Consider the following 25,775-nt stretch of genomic DNA (forward strand, 5'->3'; position numbering starts at 1 on the left):
TCGTAATTGTAATCCCTAAGTATTTAGTTGAATATAAAGCTCTTAGAGTTGTGTGATTTACCGTATAACCTAAATTCATCGGATTCCTTTTGGTACTCATGTGGATGACTTCACACTTTTCATTGTTTAGAGTCAGTTTATTCGCACCATGCAGATATCTGGTCTAAATCGTTTTGCTATTTGTTTTGATCACCTGATGACGTTACAAAACGGTAAATGACAGTATCATCTACAAGCAATCTAAGAGGGCTTCTCGGATTGTCTCCTAAATTGTTTGTGTAGATCAGGAAAGGTAAAGGGCTTATATCACTTCCTTGGGGTACGCCAGATATTACTTCGGTTTTACTCGATGACTTCCCGTCAGTTATTACTAACTGTGACCTTACTGACAGGAAATCACGAATCCAGTCGCACAACAGAGATGATACTCCATAGGCTCGCAATTTGATTAAAAGTCGCTTGTAGGATGCGGTGCCATAAGCCTTCTGCAAATCTAAAAATATGGAATCAGTGTGTCATCTCCCGTCAATCGCATTCATTACTTCGTGAGCATAAAGATCTAGTTGTCTTTCACAAGAACGATATTTTCTAAATCAATTATGGCTGTTTGTCAATAAATAAATTTCTTCTAGGTAACTGATAATAATTCTCAAACACATTATGTATTCCAGAATAGTACTGCAAATCGACGTTAGCGATATGGGTCGGTAATTCATTGTCTTACTCCTATTTCATCCAGGCATTGGTGTGACTTGTGCAACACTCCAGTCCTCAGGTACGGATCTTTCAACAAGCGGTCGGTTGATTGTTAAATATGCAGCAAACTTTGAGAGGAATCTGACTAGTACATAATCACAACCGGAGGCCTTGCTTTTATCAAGTGATATAAGCTGGTTTGCTACACTGAGGATATCTACTTCTAAGTTACTCATGTTGGCAATTGTTCTTGGCTCCATTTGCGGAATATTTACTTCGTCTTAGAAGAGCTGCATGTTATATCTGACAAAGCACACATGATAGGACGTGTACAGCCATTATTTAGCAGTCCTCTTACAAGTATTGTGATGCTGGCATTATAGCCCAGCATAAACGAATTTTGGATATGCACAACTAACCGACTGATCAGCCAGGATGCTATATTGACGATACAAGGTGAACGTCGCGACCTGACGGTCGGCCTTGAAAATCGGCATCACTGCCCTTTGAGCAGCACGAGACAGAAGAAATGGCTTAACCACAAGCAATCTTTCTCTGCCTCATATCACTGGCTGAAGTCGTAATGTGGCCATCTGCATGCGCCGATCTTGGCGGCTTGGCAGACGCCGTCGCGCAGCATTGAGGTCGGCGTGGAAATAGCAGTCAGCTGTGGGAGAAAGCGAGCCCACTCCTCTACCCGCAGGTTGGTTTCGGGGTCTGACGGCTCCACTGAGAGGCCGACGAGAAAGTCTTTCTCGCAGACCCTTAGTGTAATGGGCACTTTCCGCTTCGTGGCGCTATTTCTTCGTGTTCCTCCAGCCCGAGTGCTGGCTCGCCCATCCAGTTGCAGGAGAACTAAGAGATCAACATTGAATCACATAAACAGCGTTACTGAGTCTTATTCTTGAATAATTACCACAGATTTCATTTATGTTGTGTGTCACATAAGGCAACACAGAACAGTCTCGAAACATGCCCTGAACGTTTATATTACTACTCTGAAACTTAACAAAGCACGCCACAGAATCACACAGACAGCATACCGCTAACTTATATTTTCCTCCAAACTGACGCGGAGCTAACAATTTGTCTTCCATATTCACTTAAAAAATTGTATTTGAGTGTGCTATAAGGTCTGTTAAGTCAGCCGTGGTTTCCAAAAAGACTAGGCGAGTCACCGAAGAAAGTTCCGAGCTCACCAATATTGGAAATCTATTTTTCCAGTAAAAAGTACGTAAATTCTTTGACGGGATTCCATTAATTAAGTCAGTGTTTGAATTCTTGCCTCAATACTGGTCATAGTTCAATCACCAAGGATTGCACAACATTATACGACACAATATAAGACTGCTTCGTACAATCTAATCGGAACGCAAGTAGCGAACTTAAATTCGTTAATCGTAATGCAGCTCACAGTTTAATAATACTTCAGTATGCTGAGAAATTAACGCACTCGTACTCAGATTACGAACTGCCGATACCAGCGACGTCGCACTCACGGCCGCTTTCATCGGTAGACTCCACCAAGTACCTTGTCAGCCGCAGTGGAGTCTTTTTCTTTTGACCAATCACAGTCCAGGAAAGGTAGCACTAACATGATAACTCTGTTACGTCAGCCAATGAGACATGGAGACAGTGTATCCATGTTAATACACGTATCAGGTTGCGACTATGATGATAGCCGGCCGAAGTGGCCGAGCGGTTAAAGGCGCTACAGTCTGGAACCGCACGACCGCTACGGTCGCAGGTTCGAATCCTGCCTCGGGCATGGATATGTGTGATGTCCTTAGGTTAGTTAGGTTTAAGTAGTTCTAAGTCTAGGGGAAGGATGACCTCAGATATTAAGTCCCATAGTGCTTAGAGCCATTTGAACCATCTGAACTTATTCCAGGTGACGCCACATTGGGCTACTTGCGTATGGATGATGATGATGATGATGATGATGATGAAGAAGAGGATAACAGAACACATATTCCACGAGGGGAGAAAATCTCCAAGGCGGCCGGGAATGTAACCCGTGCCCGCTGAATGGCAGGCAAACACGTTACCACGTAGCTAAGCAGGCGGACTTCCTTACGAGCGCAACCGTGTTAAATGGGGACGTCACACTTTGATGTCTTGTCGCTCTACCGTAACTCAAGCATCATATTCCGTGTGAACACGTGCAGATTTACAGTACTGTTTGAAAGTAGACTAAATCAAAAGTCTATACCCGCCGACATCGGCGCTAACTTTTCCTCCACCTCCCTGCATCAACCGTCTCTACATGCCCCTCATCTGGCAATATTTCCGTAATGCGATTATTATCTACCCGTTTTTCTGATTGGTTTCCTGAACTATACAAACACACTATAGCAATAGTTAATGGCCTCTCAGAGCATGACATGTAGTTTCTTCTGTTAAATGTTAATAGTGAACAAGATGTAAAATCTGTTAAATCTCAACTCAAGAGGTTAATCAGTAAGCCAAAAATTGATTATTTTTGGACACTCCTCAGAGACATTCACTGGAGTGTTGTTTACAGTGTTTATGACATGAATGAAAAATATAACACTTTTGCTAATAAAGTGCTTATCTTATTAGAATACTGTTTCCCCCTAAACTAACCAAGGTTAGAGAAAAGTGTACAAAGAAGCCATGGATTACTCAAGGAATAGAGATATCTTGTAAGACAAAAAGAAAACTGTATCTGTCAGTCCGAAACAGCTCTGATGTTGATGCTATAGCACATTACAAGAAATACTGCAAAATATTAAAGACTATAACACGGACATCAAAGCAAATATATTACAGGGAAAAGATAGTCATATCAGATAACAAAATAAAGACAATATGAGATATAGTGAAGGAGACCGGCAGAACAAGACATGAAGAGGGACAAATAGCATTAAGAGTAAATGAAAAATTGGTGACAGATGTGTACGAGTTTTGCAGAACTTTTTAACAAACATTTTATAACTACTACTGAAAAGATGGGGTTGTCAGGTTCTGTAGATGGTGACATGGGATACCTCAGACCAGACATTTCAAGTAACTTCGATAATATGAATTTGACTCTCACTACCCCAGCAGAAATAATATCGATCATAAAATCTTTAAAATCAAAAACATCTAGTGGGTATGATGAAATATCAACAAAGTGATTCTGAGTTAAGTAACATATTAAGCTATCTGTGTAACCAGTGGAATATTTCCTGAATGGTTGAAATACGCTGAAGTTAAGTCATTGTTTAATAAGGGAAGTAAAGAAATAGCGTCAAACTTCCGTCCAGTTTCACTTTTGCCACCATTCTAAAAAATTTTAGAAAAGGTAATGTACAATCGGCTTTATAACAATCTTATCACAAATAACATAGGTCAAAGACGCAGTTCGGATTTCTAAAGGGTTCTGACATTGAGGAGGCTATCTACACTTACAGTGAAAATGTGCTTAATTCATTAGAAAAAAAAAAATGCAGGAAACTGGTGTATTTTGTGATCAGTCAAAGGCATTTGACTGTGTAAATCACAATATGTTTTTAAGTAAATTAGAATATTGTGGTGTAGCAGGAAATGCTGCAAAATGGTTCAAATCTTATATCTCTGGCAGGAAACGAAGCGTGTTGTTAGGAAAGAGACATGTATTAACTGGGAACTTATTACATGTGGGGTCCCACATATCCTTTTAAATAAATTAGAATATTATGGTGTAACAGGAAATGCTGCAAAATGGTTCAAATCATATATCTCCGACAGGAAACGAAGCGTGTTGTTAGGAAAGAGACATGTATTAAGCTATCATGCATCATCTAACTAGGAACTTATTACATGTGGGGTCTCACAAGGTGCCATCTTAGGGCCCTTACGTTTTCCTGCGTATATCAATGACCCTTCACGAGTAACATTACCACATGCAAAGTTAGTATTGTTTGCCGATGATGCAAACATTGCAATAAATAGAAAATCAAGTGTAGTCTTAGAAAGATTGGCTAATAAAATATTTGTGGACATTAATCACTGGTTCTTAGCCAATTCCTTGTCACAAAACTTTGAAAAAAAAAAACACACTACATGCAGTTCAGTTCAGAACTTGTACGGGGTGTTCTACGAGTATATGCCTAACATATGATAAGCAGATAGAAGAAATGGACAGTGTTAAATTCTTGGGATTACAGCTTGATAATAAATTCAACTTGGAGGAGCACACCACAGAACTGATGAAGTGTCTAAACAAACCTCTATTTGCAATGCGAAATCTGTCAGACATAGGGGATATAAAAATGAAAAAGCTGGTATACTATGCTTACTTTCACTTCATAATGTCATACAGGGTTGTTTTTTGGGGTAATTCGTCAAGTCAAGCTAAAGTTTTCCGGGCACAAAAACGTGCAATAAGAGTTGTATGTGGCGTGAACTCAAGAACATCCTGCAGAAGCCTGTTTAGAGAACTAGGGATACTAACCACTGCATCCCAATATATTTATTCCTTAATGAAATTTTTCATTAAAAATATATCACTTTTTCAAATCAACAGCTCAGTCATGGAATCAATACTAGAAATAAGAATAATCTTCACAAGGATTTAAAGTCAGTTACTCTTGTATAAAAAGTTGTGCACTATTCAGGAACACACATTTTCAATAACTTGCCAACAGCCATAAAAGCTTAACAACAAATGAAATTCAGTTTAAAAGAAGCCTAAAGGATTTATTGGTGGCCAACTTATACTCCATTGATGAATTTCTCAGTAGAACCATAAGTACAATCTAACTTCTGCACCATTTCAGTGCAGTAATGTGTTCATTGTAAATAAGTATTGTAGTAGTTCTATTATAAGTTTATTACCTTATAAATAAAAAACAAATTTTTTTTAAATTTTAAATTCAATGCATTATGCAGTCTAAATAAATTACTGTTATAAAATGATCCTTTCATATATTGTTCAATAAAAAAAGTTTTAGTTGTAAATATTTGTCATTTATTATTGTTTTTCTGACATGTACTACATCCTGGAGGACCATCTCACTACAGATCAAATGGAATGAAAGTAAATCTAATCTAAACAAAGATATCTCTGAATACTTGAGATATGAATAAGGAAATTTCAAATCCAGCAGTAAACAGAAAAAGAACAATGACTGTGGCCAGAATCAATTTTCATTCTGAAGTGGAGTGTGCGCTGATTTGAAATTTCCTACCAGATTTAAACTGTACTTCGGACCGGGACTCGAACCTGGAACCTTGGTTTTCCCTGGGTAAGAGCTCTACCAGCTGAGCTATCAAAGAACGACTCAAAAAACGCCCTCGCAACTTTACTTTCACCAGTACCCCATCTCTTACCTTTCGAACTTCACAGAAGTTGTCCTTCATACCTTGCAAAGCTAGCACTCATTGATGAAAGGATATTGCGGAGACATGGCTTAGCCACAGCCTGCGGGTCTGTTCTAGAATTAATTTTCACTCTGCAACAGAGTGTGCGCTGGTTTGCTTGGATAGCTCAGTCGGTAGAGCACATTCCTCGCAAAGGCAAAGGTCCAGGTTCGAGTCCCAAGGGGGCACACGATTTTAACCTGCCAGGAAGTTTCAAGACAATGACTGTGAATATCGGTACACTAAACATCCACCTTCATACATATATCCACAGTCATATAAAATGTGAGACCACAAGGATGCATAACTAAGGTTAAAATATGTTGAAACAGTGCATCCCTGGTACATCATGACTGTGAATATCGGTACACTAAACATCCACCTTCATACATATATCCACAGTCATTGTCTTTTTCTTAACTATCACCGGACTTGATTTTCATTAATAGTACGTGTTACAATTAAAGTGGCTGGAAAGGAACTTTACGTCATTTCAGCACCTTTTACAAAAACTGATAATACTTTCAACCCGACAGTTACGAGTTAATGCTGTCAGACAAAACTGCATGTTAAACGTATCAGTTTAACTAAAGTTGCTCAGAAGTAGTCAATTATTTGAAGTAACGATGTAACAAATTCAACTTCTTCTATTTTCACACGTTCCTCTTCACGGGGCATCCACTGCAGTTGTAAAAATTGTTTATTTCTAAATAGGAAAGCACTATCCTGTTTAGGACATGTGTCTCATCTTCAAGTGCATCTGCAACAATATTTAAAAGAATAAGATAATCAAAGCTAAACAGAACCAACAGAAATTCTAAGGAAAAAATATCCTATACCTACATAAAATGTGAAACCACAAGGATGCATAACTAAGGTTAAAATATGTTGAAACAGTGCATTCCTGGTACATCACATGCAAGAGAATATCCTCTTCAACCCTAGGTCTGCCGTACCATGTATCACAGATCGAGCATTTTTCCAATAGACAATGAATTGGTTCAAATGGCTCTGAGCACTATGGGACTTAACTACTTTGGTCATCAGTCCCCTAGAACTTAGAACTACTTAAACCTAACTAACCTAAGGACATCACACACATCCATGCCCGAGGCAGGATTCGAACCTGCGACCGTAGCAGTCGCGCGGTTCCGGACTGCGCGCCTAGAACCGCTAGACCACCGCGGCCGGCAGACAATGAATTGCCAGAGTTGAAACCAAGAGAGGTAGCATAAAGGAATCCTAAAACCCATGGCAAATAGGACTATAAACATCTGGATGGTATAATTCTTACCTAAAGAACCACCAAATTATCTTTTTGGAGTATTTTTAATGTGCTAACTTTTATTCATCAGTGAGTTTCATACAACTTTCTACATTAACGTTAATATCGTTTGCGGTGTCTGTATCGTGCGGCAGCACCGAAAGTAGAATAGATTAGGAAGAATAAGGTAGCAAGCAAAGCGCACCTCCGCATCCTGGCCCTATTGGGCCTTTCGGAACCAAGAGACCACCGCCGTGCCACCCTCTGGTAATGGCGTCATCGGATGTGGTATGGAGGAGCGCGCGGTCAGCACACACCGCTCTCCCGGCCGTTGTCGGCTTTCTTCACTTTGGAGTCGCTCCTTGTCACGCAAGCACCTCCTGAGTTGGCATAACGAACATGGGACTTCTAGTTCCCCCACAAGGAAAAATCCACGGCACTACCCGGTATCGAACACGAGCCAGACATGTTGACAACTGAGCTACAGAAGCGCCAACAGAAAGGTGCGTCACTCAGTAAAAGTAGTTGAGACGATAAAAGCGTGTATACAATTTAACCATCTACACTCATGCTCGTGAATTAAGGATAATGCTGATACATGGTGAAATAACGCTCTGGTGGGCGGTTAGCGGGTTTAAATCACCTCGGGGTGCGCATTTGACCTGCGGTCGCCGCAAGGTGGCGCTGGCAGCAGTCCACATTGTTGGTGCATGTCAGAGAATGGTGCAACGAGTAAGTGTGCAGACGTTTTCAGACGTGCTAATGGTGACTGTGTGTTGAAATGGCTCGAAGAACACATATTGATGACGTTATGAGGGGTAGAATACTAGGGCAACGAGCTGGTCAAACATAGCAGGTCGTAGCACGGGCCCTCCGTGTGATACAAACTGTGATCTCAAGACTATGGCAACGATTCCAGCAGACAGGAAACGTGTCCAGGCGCTACAGTACAGGATGTCCACAGTGTACAGCACCACAAGAAGACCGATATCTCACCATCAGTGCTCGCAGACGGCCACGGAGTACTACAGGTAGCCTTGCTCGGGACCTTACCGCAGCCATTGGAACAATTGTCTCCAGACACACAGTCTACAGACGACTAAACAGACATGGTTTATTCGCCCGGAGACCTGCAAGGCGCATTCCACTGATCCCTGGTCACAGGAGAGCCCGTAAAGCCTGGTGTCAAGAACACAGTACATGATCATTGCAACAATGGCCCCAGGTTATGTTTACGGTGAGTCCAGATATAGTCTGAATAGTGATTCTCGCCGGATTTTCCTCTGGTGTTAACCAGGAGCGCGGAGCGGTTCTAGGCGCTACAATCTGGAACCGCGCGACGGCTACGGTAGCAGGTTCGAATCCTGCCTCGGGCATGGATGTGTGTGATGTCCTTCGGTTGCTTAGGTTTAAGTAGTTCTAAGTTCTGGGGGACTGATGAAATAAGAAGTTAAGTCCCATAGTGCTCAGAGCCATTTTTGAACCAGGAGCCAGATACCAACCCCTTAATGTCCTTGAAAGGGACCTGTATGGAGGTCGTGGTTTGACAGTGTGCGGTGGGATTATGATTGGTGCACGTACATCCCTACATGTCTTTGACAGAGGAACTGTAACAGGTCAGATGTATCGGAACGTCATTTTGCACCAGTATGTCCGTCTTTTCAGTAGTGCAGTGGGTCGCACCTTCCTCCTGATAGATGATAACTTACGGCCCCACCGAGCTGCCATCTTGGAGGAGCACCTTGAAACAGAAGGTATCAGGCGAATAGAATGGCCTGCCTGTTCTCCAGACCTGAACCCCATCGAGTACGCCTGGGATGCTCTCGGTCGACGTATCGCGGCACGTTTTCAAACCACTAGGACACTTCAGGAGCTCCGACAGGCACTGAGGCAAGAATGGGAGGCTATACCCCAGCATCTGCTCGACCACCTGATCCACAGTATGCCAACCCGTTGTGCGGCTTGTGTGCGTGTGCATGTTGATCATATGATAGTAAACAGTGGCGTTTTGTAGCACATGTGTTTCGGGACGGTTTTCTCAACTTATCACCAATACTGTGGACAGATCTGTGTCGTGTGTGTTCCCTATGTGCCTATGCTATTAGCGCCAGTTTGGTGTAGTGGCACGTTGTGTGGCACCACATTCTGCAATTATCCTTAATTTATGAGCACGAGTGTAGATACCTCTCCATACAATGTCGTATTCTGCTATCTTGTCAGTGATTAATGTGGCGCAGACGTAACACGTAGTAGCGCTGTTACTCGCTCAACAAAGGGAAGTCGTGTCTCACGGTGAAAATACTGATTAACGTAAACAGAATGTTCCGTTTGACAGAGTTAAACAACCAACAGAAGGCAAAGGTGAAGAGGTGAAGAGGCAGCGCTCGTAGCACGTGGCCAGCGGCGTCGCTTTGGCAGCCAACAGCAGCAGCGGCGAGCGGCCTTGGCCTGCCGGCGTGGGGTCACTGCCACTGGGGCAGCGGGACAGCGCAGCCGGCAGCTCGCTCTCAATGGCCGCGCTGCCCACGCCCGCGTCTCACGCAGTACCCCATATCTCCAGGCACGACCATAAAGCGAAAGCGTAGCAATTACACGACCATGGTTTAACAAGTGGGACGAATTCGCCTAAATATACAACATTTCTTTTCAACAAGCCACCAGTGAGACCATAAATGCGAAAGTGAACTCTCGATTATGTCCCATAAATGTTACAAGGGCGATCTGGGTGGCCAAATGGTTCACTTGAATTGTCCAGAATGTTCTTCAAACCAGTTGCGAACAGTTATGGCCTGGTGATATGCTGCATAGTCATCCATAAAAATTCCATCTTTGTTTGGCTGCAGGTGGTCTCCAAATAGCAGAACATAACCATTTCTAGTCAATGATCGGTTCAGTTGGACCAGACGAACCAATCCATTCAATGTAAACACAGCTTACACTATTATGGGAACACCACAGTGCCTTGGTGACAACTTGGGCCCATCCGGGTTCGATTCCCGGCGGGGTCAGGGTTTTTCACCTGCCTCGAGATGACTGGGTGTTTGTGTTGTCCTCATCATTTCATCATCATCATGAAAGTGGCGAGATTGGGCTGAGAAAAGGTTCGGAATTTGTACGGGCGCTGATAACCGCGCAGTTGAGCGCCCCACAAACCAAGCATCATCATCATCATCATCAACTTGGGCCCATGGCTTCGTGGGGTCTGTACCACATCCGGACCCTACTAAACAGCCCTTGGTAACTGAAATCGGGACTCATCTGACCAGGCTAGGGTTTCCCAGTCGTCCAGGGTCCAACATATATGGTCACGAGCCCAGGAGAGTCGCTGCTGGCGATGTCGTGCTGTTAGCAAAGGCACTTGCGTCCGTCGTGTCCTGACATAGCTCATTAACCCCAAATTTCGCAGCACTGTCCTAACGGATACGTTCGTCGTATGTCCCACATCGATACCTGCGGTTATAACAGGCAGTGTTGCTTGTCTTTTAGCACTGACAACTCTCACGAACACCACTACTTTCGGTCGTTAAGTGGAGGCCGTCGACCACTGCGTTGCCTGAAATTTGGTCTTCTCGGCACACTCTTGGCACTGTGCAGCGCGGAATACTGAATTCCCTAACGATTTCCGAAAGGGAATGTCCTATGCGTCTAGTTCCACCTGCCATTCTGCGTTCAGATCTGTTAATTTCTGTCATGCTGCCACAATTACGTCGGGAACCTTTATCACATGAATCAGCTGGGTACAAATGACAGCTCCGCCAGTGCACTGCCCTTTTATACCTTTTGTACGCGATAATACCGCCATCCTTACATGTGCACATCGCTATGCCATGACGTTTATCACCTCAGTGTACAGCAGTGACGCCCTTTGAAAATCGAGTACGACATTCACTATGCCCTAAAGACGGCGACATGCTACGCTAAGCAACAAGCCACCACGCTCCACTGTTGCTCCTCAGTGCCAGTATGTACCTCTCTCGCTCGAGCCAACGCTATAGTGGCTTTCTTGATATTATTTTGTAACTTTTGTTTTTAATTAATTATTGATCACAAGTGAAACCTAATATTAAATACTATAGCACTCTTTCCTCCAGATTTCGGTGTTTAATATTCGTTTTCTCGTTTTTTCGTAAATTTTTAATGTAGAATTAATTTCAATTAATGAGTCAAATTGTGGCTCCTCCCATTGACATGATTACGCTACGGCCTTCCTCTTCATTTATGTCCTCATTATAAGCTTTGACTAATCGACGTTCAGATCCATACCTTTATTTATGCCCGTAAGTAGGATCCAGTCGGAGTCTTTGATTTCCACTCGTTAGTTGAAGTGGTGGGCAGGAAAGGTGTACCAACACACATCTTATTGTGTGTGGCAGAGCGTACTTTTGGTACCATTGCCTTCCCATTTCTTCCTTCCCTTTTCAGTCACGAATTGTGCGTGGGGAGAATAACTGTCGCTAAACACGCGTATGAGCTGTAATTATTTTGATTTTCTCATCGTGGTAATTTACCGGATCGTACGTGCCAGGACGTCATGCGTCGCTCGAATATTCTTGGAACGGACGCGTTTGGAATTACAACAGTGATCCCCTGACGAATCGCGCCGATCTTCATTAGATATTCTCTCTCTCTCTCTCTCTCTCTCTCTCTCTCTCTCTCTCTCTCTCTCTCTCTGTCTCTCTGTCTCTCTGTCTCTCTGTCTCTCTGTCTCTCTGTCTCCTACCAAAAACCAAGAATTGGTCGAACAAGTAATGTTTTGTAAACCACTTACTATATTTCCTATAGATTTTTGCAATGAATCTCATCTTACCGTCTGCTTTTTCTACAGTTTGTTTTATGTAGCCATTTCACTTTAGGTTCCTCGGGATGATTACAGATAGGTATTTTAGTATAAGGAGCAGTCAAATGAAAACTAGACAGATCGAAAAAGTAAGTAACCTGAATGAGATTTTCACTCTGCAGCGGAGTGTGCGCTGAAATGAAACTTCCTGGCAGATTGAAACTGTATGCCCGACCGAGACTCGAACTCGGGACCTTTGCCTTTCGCGGGCAAGCGCTCTACCATCTGAGCTACCGAAGCACGACTCACGCCCGGTGCTCACAGCTTTACTTCTGCCAGTACCTCGTCTCCTACCTTCCAAACTTTACAGAAGCTCTCCTGCGAACCTTGCAGAACTAGCACTACTGAAAGAAAGCATATTGCGGAGACATGGCTTAGCCACAGCCTGGGGGATGTTTCCAGAATGAGATTTTCACTCTGCAGCGGAGTGTGCGCTGATATGAAACTTCCTGGCAGATTAAAACTGTGTGCCCGACCGAGACTCGAACTCGGGACCTTTGTCTTTCGCGGGCAAGCGCTCTACCATCTGAGCTACCGAAGCACGACTCACGCCCGGTACTCACAGCTTTACTTCTGCCAGTACCTCGTCTCCTATCTTCCAAACTTTACAGAAGCTCTCCTGCGAACCTTGCAGATGGTAGAGCGCTTGCCCGCGAAAGGCAAAGGTCCCGAGTTCGAGTCTCGGTCGGGCACACAGTTTTAATCTGCCAGGAAGTTTCATATCAGCGCACACTCCGCTGCAGAGTGAAAATCTCATTCTGGAAACATCCCCCAGGCTGTGGCTAAGCCATGTCTCCGCAACATCCTTTCTTTCAGGAGTGCTAGTTCTGCAAGGTTCGCAGGAGAGCTTCTGTAAAGTTTGGAAGGTAGGAGACGAGGTACTGGCAGAAGTAAAGCTGTGAGTACCGGGCGTGAGTCGTGCTTCGGTAGCTCAGATGGTAGAGCGCTTGCCCGCGAAAGGCAAAGGTCCCGAGTTCGAGTCGCGGTCGGGCACACAGTTTTAATCTTCCAGGAAGTTTAAGTAAGTAACCTGTTTACTATTTCAAAGTAATCGCTGTAACTATTAATACATTTGTCTCACTGTGAGATAAGACGGCCAGTGCCTTCATGGAAAAATGTTGGCGGTTGTCTACAAAACCATGATTGTACCCTGGCGTGCACCTCTTCGTTCGAGGTAAATAGACGTCCACTTACGTCTTTCCTCAGGGCTCCAAAAACATTGATAACACATGACGAGAGATCGGGACTGCGTGGACGATGTGTAAGTGATACCTCTACAGCGTAGTCGAAAGAATCTTCCGACAAAATGCCCGACCACATGTCGCCAAGGTAGTTTCGACTACGCTGTAGAGGTATCGCTGGGGAGCCCTTACACACCGTCCACGCAGTCCCGATCTCTCGCCATGTGTTACCCATGTTTTTGGAGCCCTGAGGAACGACGTAAGTGGTCGTCGATTTGCTTCGGACGAAGAGGTGCACACCAGGGTACAATCATGGTTTTGTAGACAACCGCCAACATTTTTCCATGAAGGCACTGACAGACTTGTCTCACAGAGGGATAAATCTATTAACAGTTATGCCGCTTACTTTTGAAATAAAAAGAGTTTAATTAATTTTACGCGGCTACCTCGTTTCCATTTGACTGCCCTTTATATGCCCTGCGATTTTTTACCAGTAGTATATTCGAACACTGGATCTCTTCGGCCAATTATGCGCAGTGCCTTTCATTCATTTACGTTCAAGGTCAACTGCCTGTCAACACCAGACGACTGTAACAAAATTCCGGAAGGCCTGCGGAGAATTTTCCAGCATTTCGCTACGGTCTTCCTGTATTGCAAAGCTTTGTGTCGATGACAATAACGACCACGAACAGTCTCACGGAAGCTACACATTATCCACTAAATCATTAATGTTCATTCAAAGCAATGACCTGTAACACTCCCTTAAGTTTCTCCCGAAATTATATCTGCCGGTTTTGTTCCCTTAAGATCAACGTTTCAAGCTCTATGTGCAAGCAAGTCCTGAATCTAGGCACAAATCTGGCCCGGCACTCAGTATACTCTACCTTTTTTTTTAAAAAAAAAAAAAAAGATAGAGAGGAACTGTCTCGAATGCCTTCCGGAAGACGAGGAACATGGCGTTAAGAACAGCGGCAGAAGATGACAGACAGGAAGTCGCAATCAATAAAAGCAGCTGCAAGACCGTTGTAACCCCCCATCGCCATGAAGTCTGCTTAACACTTTTCCGTATAGGGAACAGACACTGGCTTATTTGCTTCTGACATGCCTCTCTTTTGTAACTATATTTTAACCGTCTTCATTTCACAAGAAGTTTTTGTAAGGCAGCAGATAACAATGGCACTCAGCAGCAAAACCATACAAACAAACAGAATCATAATACCGGCCTCTTTTCTATTTATTGTTCTGGTTTTAGTTCCTGCAAACACGAATACTCTTCGGAACAAGCTTCTGTTAAACCTACCGTGGCAACAATTTGGAACCCGCGCTTTACATTCACAATGCGCAAATGCAGCCTTTAGAAAGAGAATAGTTTAATGTAGTCGTTATAAGACACAGAAATGAATGAAAACGAACAGGCGGTCCGTCCCCAGACAAAAGCGGACAAATCAGCATCTCAGCGATGAGTTAACAACACTGGTCGACATCAGACCAAGCTATCTGCCGAACAGTTCCCCATGTTGCAGAAGGAAAGAGTTAGCGTAAACAGATCAGGTATTCCCTACCCTAAATCACTGCACAAAATGACCGTGATCAGCGTCCGAAAGTTTGCCGCAAGAATCTGGGTACGTTATGTACAACGAAAGGAAATGCTGTATAGAAAGAACTGAAAGTAGACTACGGTTTCACGTCAAGACGGCGCCACAAAAACTGAGCACAACTTCGGAATAAGAAAGAATGTGACAAAGGTTCGGTTGTGTCCTTTCAAAAAGAATATGCCTAACACAAGTCATGGTTGCAAAATATTTCTTTATAGAAGAATTGAAAAACTGGTAGAAGCCGACCTTGGGGAAAATCACTTTGGATTCCGGAGAAATGTGGGAACAAGTAAGGCAATATTGACCGTACAACTTATTTTCAAAAATTGTTCAAATGTGTGTGAAATCTTATGGGACTTAACTGTTACCGAGCGAGGTGGCGCAGTGGTTAGCACACTGGACTCGCATTCGGGAGGACGACGGTTCAATCCCGTCTCCAGCCATCCTGATTTAGGTTTTCGGTGATTTCCCTAAATCGTTTCAGGCAAATGCCGGGATGGTTCCTTTGAAAGGGCACGGCCGATTTCCTTCCCCATCCTTCCCTAACCCGAGCTTGCGCTCCGTCTCTAATGACCTCGTTGTCGACGGGACGTTAAAAACACTAACCTAACCTAACTTAACTGTTAAGGTCATCAGTCTCTAAGCTTACACACTACTTAACCTAAATTATCCTAAGGACAAACACACACAACCATGCCCAAGGGAGGACTCGAACCTCCAACTTATTTTAGAACGCTGGTTACGGAAAGGCAAACAAACGTTTATAGCATTCGTAGACTTAGAGAAAGCTTTTGACAATGTTAACTGGAATCTCTCTCAAATTCTGAAGATAGTAGGGATAAAATACAGAGAGCGAAAGCATACTTACAACTCGTTCAGTTAACCAGCCGTCAGTTACAAAGAGTCGAGGGGCATGGAAGAGAAGCAGTGGTTGAGAAAGGATTGAGACAGGGTTGTAGCCTTATCGCCAATGCTATTCAATCTGCACATTGAGCAAGCAGTAAAGGAAACAAAAGAAAAATTTGGAGTAGCAATTCAATTTCAGGGAGAAGAAATAAAAACTTTGAGGTTTGAGATGATGATGTATTTCTGTCAGAGACAGCAAAAGACTTCGAAGAGCAGTTGAACAGAATGTACAGTGTCTTGAAAGGAAGAAGGCTGTGAGCACTATGGGACTTAACTTCTGAGGTCATCAGTCCCCTAGAACTTAGAACTACTTAAACCTAACTAACCTAAGGACAGCACACACATCCATGCCCGAGGCAGGATTCGAACCTGCGACCGTAGCAGTCGCGCTGTTCCAGACTGTAGCGCCTAGAACCGCTTGGCCACTCCGGCCGGCGAAAGGAAGAAGAACACCAATAAAAGGAAAATAAGAATAACAGAACTTAGTCTAAGTACATCAGGTGATGCAGAGCAAATCACATTATGAAACGAGACACAAAGTAATAGATAACTTTTGTTAATTGGGTAGCAGAGTAAATGTGACGGCCGAAGTACAGAGGATACAAAATATAGGCTGGCAATGACTAGAAAAGCATTTCTGAGGGAGAGAAATTTGTTCACATCGTATATAGGTTTAAGTCTTAGTAAGTTTTTTCTAAAACTATTTGTATGGAGTGTAGCCACATATGGAAGTGAAACATGGCTGATAAACAATTTAGACAAAAAGAGAACAGTGGCTTTTGAAATGTGGTGTCACAGAAGAATACTGAAGATTAGGTGGGTAGGCCACGTAACTAATGAGGAGGGAATGAATAGCATTGGGAAGAAAAGAAATTTGTGGCTGTATCTGACTAGAAAAAGGGATTGGTTGACTGGGCACATAGTGAGACATCAAAGGATTACCAATCGGCATCGCAACATGGGATTACATGTTCGTAACCATTACCGATATATTTCGTTAAGTCTAGTGCCGAAAATGACGGCCCGCATCTCGTGGTCGTGCGGTAGCATTCTCGCTTCCCACGCCCGGGTTCCCGGGTTCGATTCCCGGCGGGGTCAGGGATTTTCTCTGCCTCGTGATGGCTGGGTGTTGTGTGCTGTCCTTAGGTTAGTTAGGTTTAAGTAGTTCTAAGTTCTAGGGGACTGATGACCATAGATGTTAAGTCCCAAAGTGCTCAGAGCCATTTGAACCATTTTGAAAATGACAGAAAGGGGATGCTCCCGAGCTATGTAGCATAAAATCAAGAGTAGAATTTCACGCGAATTATTTACAAAAATACTTTACCTAATAACCAAGATGTGATGGGGACCAATGCGCTTGTTCCGTTGGAAGTGCTGATCCTGTAAAAGTACTTCAGATACATTCGTACAGTCATGGGAACAATGTCCTTTAAGGTTTTCGTGGATGACAAGTGTTAAGATTTTGAAGAAACTTAAACCTATTATTACTGGGAAATTACTTTACAGCTCCCAGTCACCAGTCACGTTCAGCATTATTACACATGCAAGATTAGTATTGAAACACAACTTAAATTTGCCGTAGGTGCCTACATGTTAGCGAACGCAAGCATGTGGCAGAAAAAAAGATTTAAATACTTTTATTATTACGGATATGTTTAATAGCGCATCCGAAACGTGGATAAAACCATTGACGAAATTAAATTTGTTGTACAACCAGATGCGGGTATTGTCAGCGTGAAACATTCACCGAGAGGATGGACAAGATAAACAGACGCCTGTTTCTGAACCTGAGAGATACTTGCTGATATTTGATTTTCAAGATTTAACAATCTGCCTTATTATGCACGGTAGAAGATGCCAGGTGCCATCGCTATAATGCAATGCATGAACTGTTCACATTTGCGATCTAACAGCAAATAATGTAAAATCCAAAGCAGATGTTCTAAATGTGGTGGCTCCCCACCCACTTCAATTTAGTAATTCTCTTTATTACAAATGTGCCAGTTCCAATGGCAACTAACATCACGAAAGGAGAGTATCGCAGGAACTGAGCTTTATTCACAAAAATCCCATTACAAGAAAGTCCAGCTGGCGTTACAAGTGGTGGACGTTATTTAGAGAATGCTCTTGGCACCACCTCGAGGAAATATTGTGAATCGTCTGCAGGATAAGAGGCCAACACGGTCTCAACTGACACCACAGAAAAAAAGTAACTAACGAAGCTATTCTCAAAATTATTACAACGACTGTCACAATTTCTATTGTCACCAATTGTCCAAAACCTGCATTCGACAGGAAATGATGCAACGTACTACAACTCATCCGCCGAGATAGGAGCACACAGGGACGATCCTAATGTCACCAGATCCATTTTTGCAGAAAATCAGAACTTTGGGACTGATGGTTAAAAATTGGCAAGATAATTGCGTAAAATTCGGAACACAAAAGAGGGCGTAAATCTCCAATCGTTAGATAAATATTTTCTTATACTATGAACAAAACTGGCACAACTGTACTGTTCATGAAGTTTATTAGCATTAGGACGGTAATAAATATTTTATAAAAAAGTGAACCTATATTTTTCATTAGTCTTTCTGACATCCTTGACGCCTAGCTCGTCCACAGAAAATCCTTAACTAAAAAATTGCGCATTAGAGGGTTAAATATGAAGATACAGACTTAAAAAAGTAGTGAATGCTTTGCGTTTGTTATGAATAGTAATGAAACGATAAAAGATAAGCCGGATTGATGTTTAGGACTGTTGGTGTAGTTAATGAACATACCTGAAGTCACCTGCTCTGAGCACTATGGGACTTAACATCTATGGTCATCAGTCCCCTAGAACTTAGAACTTCTTAAACCTAAGGACATCACACAACACCCAGTCATCACGAGGCAGAGAAAATCCCTAACCCCGCCGGGAATCGAACCCGGGAACCCGGGTGCGGGAAGCGAGAACGCTACCGCACGACCGCGAGTTGCGGACGAAAGTCACCTGCCTTCCGCTCTATGTTTCTCAGTATAAATGAAACCAGGAAAGGAACTAATGGGCCCACGTGAGGGGGGGGGGGGGGTCACAGTACTATCTTGCTGTTGATCGCAACCGACTGACAGGTACTTACTGCGCAACGCGCAAACATCACCTTGTGAGATAGGCGAGCGAAACAAATCTCGCTCGAACCCGTGGGCGCTAATAACGACAGTTGGTTTGGTATTAACCCTAGCAGTGTACACCTCTGAAATTGTCACACGAACTGTACACCAGGATCACAGTGACCTTTAATTATTTTCTGGAGAAACTGCCCGAATATAGAATATTTTGTGATGAAATAGAATACTCATACACTAAACGCATTTTATTTGACCCCTCTCACGTACTTTTTCAGTCAATATTAGTATTAATAATCCAAAGTTCGAGACTACGTAAAAGTTTCCATGGAAGCTTTTCAGTGATGAAACATGAAAGTTATCCGAATCTAAAGACTCTATTTGCAGTTTACTTCGCTGATGAAGATATTTATTTAATAAAGTGCACATATTACACAAATATTTCGAGGTGTCCTCAATTATTCACAAATCGGTTCATTCATCATTTCCACACACTTAGAACATAGAGTACAATGTTGTAGGCAACTGGCTGGCTCTTCTATTAGGGGCAGCTGTGTTCCAACAATGACCATTCGCTGTCTGAAATTCGGCAGACGGAATAGTTTCACCACTGACCGTCACTGCTGCAGTAGCATCAGCTTCTGCGTCATTTTCGTCATGAAAGTCATTTACATTGCTTTCACGATTGTGTTCTTCTAACAATGATTCTCGTATAACATCTTCCGTTAGTAAAATACCATTCCCACATGCCATTTTCACATAGACGTACTTCACACTCGGCGATGGACGAGCTACGCGATGTGTACTCTAGGGTCACAGTGACCCTTCAAAAAATATTTTTGTCAAATTAATTAAATAACATTGTCTCACAATTTCCAACGTCCGTCCTCTACTTGATATCTCTCAATGTTGAATTGTCACTGGTGTTAGCGGCTGTGTATCTGCGGTGGCGCATGCGCAGTTGAAAACAAACTCCAGGATCAGAGTGACCCTGGTGTACACTTCTAACAAGGGAACCTCCCCCTCGCACCCCCCTCAGATGTAGTTATAAGTTGGCACAGTGGATAGGCTTTCAAAAACGGAACACAGATCAATCGAGAAAACAGGAAGAAGTTGTGTGGAACTATGAAAAAAATAAGCAAAATATACAAACTGAGTAGCCCATGCGCAAGATAGGCAACATTAAGGATAATCTGAGCCCAGGAGCGCCGTGGTCCCGTGGTTAGCGTGAGCAGCTGCGGAACAAGAGGTCCTTGGTTCAAGTCTTTCTTCGAGCGACAACTTTATTTATTTTCGCAAAGTTATGATCTGTCCGTTCGTTCATTGACGTCTCTGTTCACTGTAATAAGTTGATTGTCTGTGTTTTGAGACCGCACCGCAAAACCGTGCGATTAGTAGACGAAAGGACATGCCTCTCCAATGGGAACCGAAAACATTAGATCGCAAGGTCATAGGTCAACTGATTCCTCCACAGGAAAACACGTCTGATATATTCTATACGACACAGGTGATGGCATGTGCGTCACATGACAGGAATATGTTGTCGAATGGCGAAGGGGTAAAAAGATTCTTCTAACTTCTCCGATTTAGGATTTCTTGTGGATGTGATAATCACTCCCAAAAAAGTGATGAAAACATAACGGACGGACAGATAATGACTGTCTGAAAATAAAAAATTAAAATTTTTCTGTAGAGGGCAGACTTCAACCAAGGACCTCTGGTTCCACAGCTGCTCACGCTAACCACGGGGCCACGGCTCTCCTGAGTTCACACGCTCCTTAATGTCGCATATCTTACGCATAGACTACTCAGTTTGTATACTTTGCTTGTTTTTTCAAAGTTCCACACAACTTCTTGCTGTTTTCTTGATTGATCTGTGTTCAGTTTTTCAAGGCCTATCCACTGTGCAACGTATAACTAAATCTGAGGGGGGTGCGATGGAGAGGTTCCCTTGTAAGGTTAAATTCCTGCGTTCTGTGTCTGGTACGTGGGGCGGCCTGCAAGTAGTTCTTCGGCTGTGTGCAGGTTGCCCAGCCAGTCCAGGGGATAGAATGAATTTATATTAATGTTTCTACATTTTCTCCACTTAAATTTTCGTCTGCAATGCTCGAGTACAATTCATGGTGGCCTACGTGTCGAGTAGGAGCTTCACTTCAGGAGAGGTTGTGTGCCACCGTGAAACGTTCTGACCAACAATCCACTATGCACCATTTTTTGGACAGCCAATTTGGAGCGCGGGGCAGAAATCACTTCTGACTGTCGCCCGTGTTAGAGCGTCAGACCGAGACTGGCTTCGGTCGGCTACTGTGACGCGAATACTCTCCTCTTCTTATTGTTCGAACTTCGAGCCGACACCAAAACTAACACCGTTGCGTGACCTCATTGGCTTACGGTCTGACAGGCCGGGTGCGCCATCTGTATTCCGTGTCAAAAAATACACACAAACTGAAGTATAATTACTCCTTTCATTACAAAGCTCTCTTCAGATGTCCATATCCCTCCCTATCCTGACCCCGAACAGCTGCGACTCAAACTCATCAACGAAAATACAAGGCCAACTCCCCAGTTCCACCACAGAAACACGATAATTGAGTGGATTCATAGACAGGTGACACTTTGCTTTCATTCTGTCTTATGGTCAAACAGCTGATATTGGGAGTGGAAAGAATGTTATAAATCGTGATAGCTGAGAACTATCAGGTGAGGACTCCCAAACTGAGAAACACGCATGAGAGAGGTTTTGTTCGAGAATGCTTAAGGTCAACCGGTATTCGTCCAACAGCGCGTCCTAATTCATCGATACTGAGAATATCGATGGAATTTGAGTAGTCCATTAGAATCTGCTGATTCCGTTCTCTGGAACGAGGATTTTGTTCCGGGAAATGTTGACAGTCGGATAGAGCCGGTTTATGACGGGCTGATAAGGCGGCGGAATGGTAAGCGGGTTTCCACTACGTTGGCTGAGAACGTAACAAGGTCATGAGCCGGCCGGGCTTTTCCTGACGTAATTCTCGGAACACCGTTACGCTATGTCTTTCGAAATTGCTGACACGGCAGTACACGGCTTACTCCTATCTGGCCACAGCACCGCCTCCTCCGGCAGTAACTAAAGCCTCATTGTCTCTGACGATGGTTCCGACCTCTGACAAGGACAGCACCGCATCGGCATTTCGAGCGGGCACATTCGGAGATAACATTTAGCGCAGTAAACAGTGACTACGGCGCACTCATAATGAAATCGTATGAGCATTTCACAAATCAATTCTGAAAACAAGTCACTAAGGCTGTACCGCTCTCAAAATATCATGTTATCAACTTCGCGTTACGTGATTTTAGCTGCAGTGATTATACCATTAACTCTCAGTTTTAAAAGCAGATCTACAACCAAAACAGTAAACACACTGCCGGCCGGTGTGGCCGAGCGGTTCTAGACGCTTCAGTCTGGAACCGCGCGACCGCTACGGTCGCAGGTTCGAATCCTGCCTCGTTCATGGATGTGTGTGATGTCCTTAGGTTAGTTAGGTTGAAGTAGTTCTAAGGGACTAATGACCTCTAATTTTAAGTCCCATGGTGCTCAGAGCCATTTAAACCAAACACACTGCCTGATAAAAACAGTCAAGCACTAACAAGACGTAGTCGCATGTAAATGCGCAGAACTATCCGCAGGTTTGTAAATGATTCAGAGTTGCAGTTTTCTGTGACCAATAGTACTGCCATCAGAATGCATTATTGTTGTTCGTGTTTGGTGGTGTTACCAGTAGGGTATTGGTAGGATATATAAGGGTCGTAAATAGTCAGGTGTTAAGCTATCGCTGAAGGACACGGTACGGTCAATCCTCGTTAGGCACAGCATTATCAACACCTGACAGAGTTTGAAAGTAATCTCATTGTGGGACTTCATATGGTTGACTGGTCAAATCGAGCATCTCCAGATTAGTGGGATATTCAGATGTGGCAGTAGCATGCATTACATTTCGGGCATGCAGCCGCGCAAATATTACTTCGTCCACTGATATATCGGGCATTACTGCCCAGCCATCCTCAGCGTGGATCACAAAGATTTAAGACAAAGTTCTTCTTTCTTTATTGTAATTTCATTCCCATGACCCATATGGGCAGGGCACAGTCCACTGCTCTTTAGCCAAACGGGTGTACAAAATACGTGAAAGGGGAACACGTACAAAAAAAAGGGGGGGGGATAAAATTTTAGTTTTGTAATGAAAAGCGAGTTAAATATGGCACAAAATGCATTAAATTTGGCACGAACATAGATATGAAGCTAAGCTACAGATCAGTCTGTTACCACAAGTTTTATTTTGCAGTTAGATTCTTTGGCTTCAACCAGATTGCCAGCTTACAGCCTACCTAGACCTCTGCCTTAGTTGCAGAGCATCCTGTCGCCATAACCAAGACGTCAGGAGAAGGAGGAGGTGTTGGGGTTGGGGTTACAGCTGCACTCTAGGCCGAGAGAAAACCATTTCACTTATTGCGTGTGTGAACTTAAATCAAAAACACCACACTATTAGGAAAAAAAAGAAAAACAGACAGTCTAAAGTTTACAACGCTTCCAATGAAAAGTCCTGCCTCCAAATAACCTTCTGTGGTCACAAGGAATACGCAGTTCAGCTCCTTAATTAACTACGCAGGTGTTAAAAGAATTAGTTCGCAAGATGGAATTATATCTCTACAATTTACACCACTGCTTCAGTTTAAGTAAAATTCTAAGAATGCGAGCGGGATCTATTGATAACAATCACTCCGAATTAACAATGAATTATAGTTTCACCAAGCAATGCTTGTATTCTTTATCATTTCTTGAGAGAGCACACATGGAACCTAACAACAACATTACTTCTTCATAATTTACTGTCTGCCATCTATTATCTCGAATTGAACTTCAGTTTTTTATATCAATGTTATCAGCTGTAAGTGAAAGGAGCTACTTACACTGCCATCTGCAAATGTAGTTAAGGTAGAATGACCAGATTTCCAAACTCAAAATGTGGTACCCAAATTAGCAGTTGAAATAAATCGATATTTTGCTGAAACTTCCTTTAATACTACATACACAAAATAGCTTGATATTTTCAAATAGGATCAACATATTCCACACTCAACGTATTTTATTCATCAGTCCACAAAGCATCTCTGATAGAGAACATACTTTCTGAAGCAGCATTAGAGCCAGGTAAAGCTAGTACAGAAGCAGTAATGAGGTGCAAATTTTTGCTGCACATATCTTGAGACGCAAAGAAGTTAAAAACGGTAGATCATTTTTCATCAACACATTTAACATTTCTTAATTCATGGTTTTTCACTTCACTTACATTTTTAATATCGTTCATTTCCTCAAAAAGCTCATCTCCACATTTTTTCTCACAATATTTTCATTGAACTCTGCAGAAATTTTGACTTCACTGAGCCGACTTCAAAACAGCTGCATATTTGAACTGAACACAGTTAAGGAACCTCAAAAATCGTGTCTCGTTCAGTTTGGTTTGATCGAAGATTGTTTTCTTTATTCTGCGTGTGTGCAAATTTCTTCTTCAATTGGGCGTGCTATACGTTACTTAAAACCCGCCATTTCAAAAAATTAGGGACATTTAATGAAAAACGGCCCAACATATGTCGCGAAAATACTTTTTTTTCGGGACAACGGGTCACTTCAGGTAATTAAGGGACGATGTTGTAAAATACGGAACGTCTGGTCACCCTACGTTAAGGCCGGAATTAGCCGTGGGAGCGCGCGTAGTTGCATCGCAGCTGTGCAACAACAACCACGTGCTGTCACCAGCGTGCGTCAGGTTTGCTCATGCGCTGAACTATATCGAAAGGCGCCAAGTAAAACAGGTGGAAGCGGATGACAGCAGGGATGACGCAATATTCGACAATACGGTACCAATGTTTACAAACAGCGGCATTCTTGGGAAAGTATAAGAAACCTTTGCGCTATCATGCGGCCGTTAACATGCTGTGTTCCAATTATTTGTGAAATGAAAACTGTGCCATTGTCTGATTATTACACAGAATAAAATTACGCTCATATGACAAGATGCGATTTTGTGGCTAGAGTAAACAATCCAGCGCACTATGAAAGATTATAATCTTGCATCAGCCGGTGAGAAAAGACGCTTTCTCTTCTGCGTTGTTAACAGCGATGATAACTGAGCTTACCGAATCATGATCGGCTACTTCGGATTCCTTGCGAAGTCGATGACGCCGCCAGGTAAAGTCGAAAGCACGCGCGATACAATTTTCGAACACTGTGCGCGGCGACGTATCCTTGTCGAAGATAGTAGCGCAAGTAGGAGGCACTACGCAGCTTCCACGATCGGCGCAGTGGTAGGCACGTAGCAGACTGAGCGTGTGGAGTAAGTAGCCAGGGCGGGAGAGCGCGCAACAAGCGCTCATTCGTCCCCCACCCCGTCGCCCTCCCCCCACTACCGCGGGAAGCGGCTCGATCCCCAGAAGGTTGTTCGTTCATGAAAGGCGGAACAGCTGAGCAGCGGGGTGACGTAGAGCGCGGCGCCCAGATGAAAGCCGCGACCCGTTTTTTAACAGCGGAACTAACAGCGCACGCACACTGCTTTCTCCGCAGGTTGTAGCACCAATTTATTGCAGTTTCTGTTCCCGTTAAACTGCTGATTTGCTCTCGCAGTGGCATCACCAGGTCTAAGATTCAAAGGTTTAAACCCCAGTTTGCAGTAGCGACTGTCTCATCGAAATCGACTAACCGTAGTGGGTGAGCGTCATGCACCTGCCTACAAATCAGCCATCAACCACATCTTGAGTTGGACAGTGAGTTCAATTATCAACGCTTGTGACTGTACTCAATGTGT

The 25,775-nt window shown here is 43.3% G+C and overlaps 1 protein-coding gene across 1 annotated transcript in view; it reads right to left on the reverse strand.

The window, feature by feature from the left end:
• LOC126410800 (ileal sodium/bile acid cotransporter-like) overlaps nt 1-25,287 on the reverse strand; it is a 201,108-nt gene extending 175,821 nt beyond the window's left edge. Inside the window, exon 1 of the mRNA XM_050081317.1 lies at nt 25,111-25,287. Within this exon, the coding sequence (XP_049937274.1) occupies nt 25,111-25,118 (8 nt within the window). The 5' untranslated portion in view covers nt 25,119-25,287. The remainder of the gene's footprint in view (nt 1-25,110) is intronic.
• Between the last annotated feature and the right edge of the window lie 488 nt (nt 25,288-25,775).

This window comes from Schistocerca serialis, chromosome 1 (assembly GCF_023864345.2).
Source record: "Schistocerca serialis cubense isolate TAMUIC-IGC-003099 chromosome 1, iqSchSeri2.2, whole genome shotgun sequence".
Classification (NCBI taxonomy): domain Eukaryota; kingdom Metazoa; phylum Arthropoda; class Insecta; order Orthoptera; family Acrididae; genus Schistocerca; species Schistocerca serialis.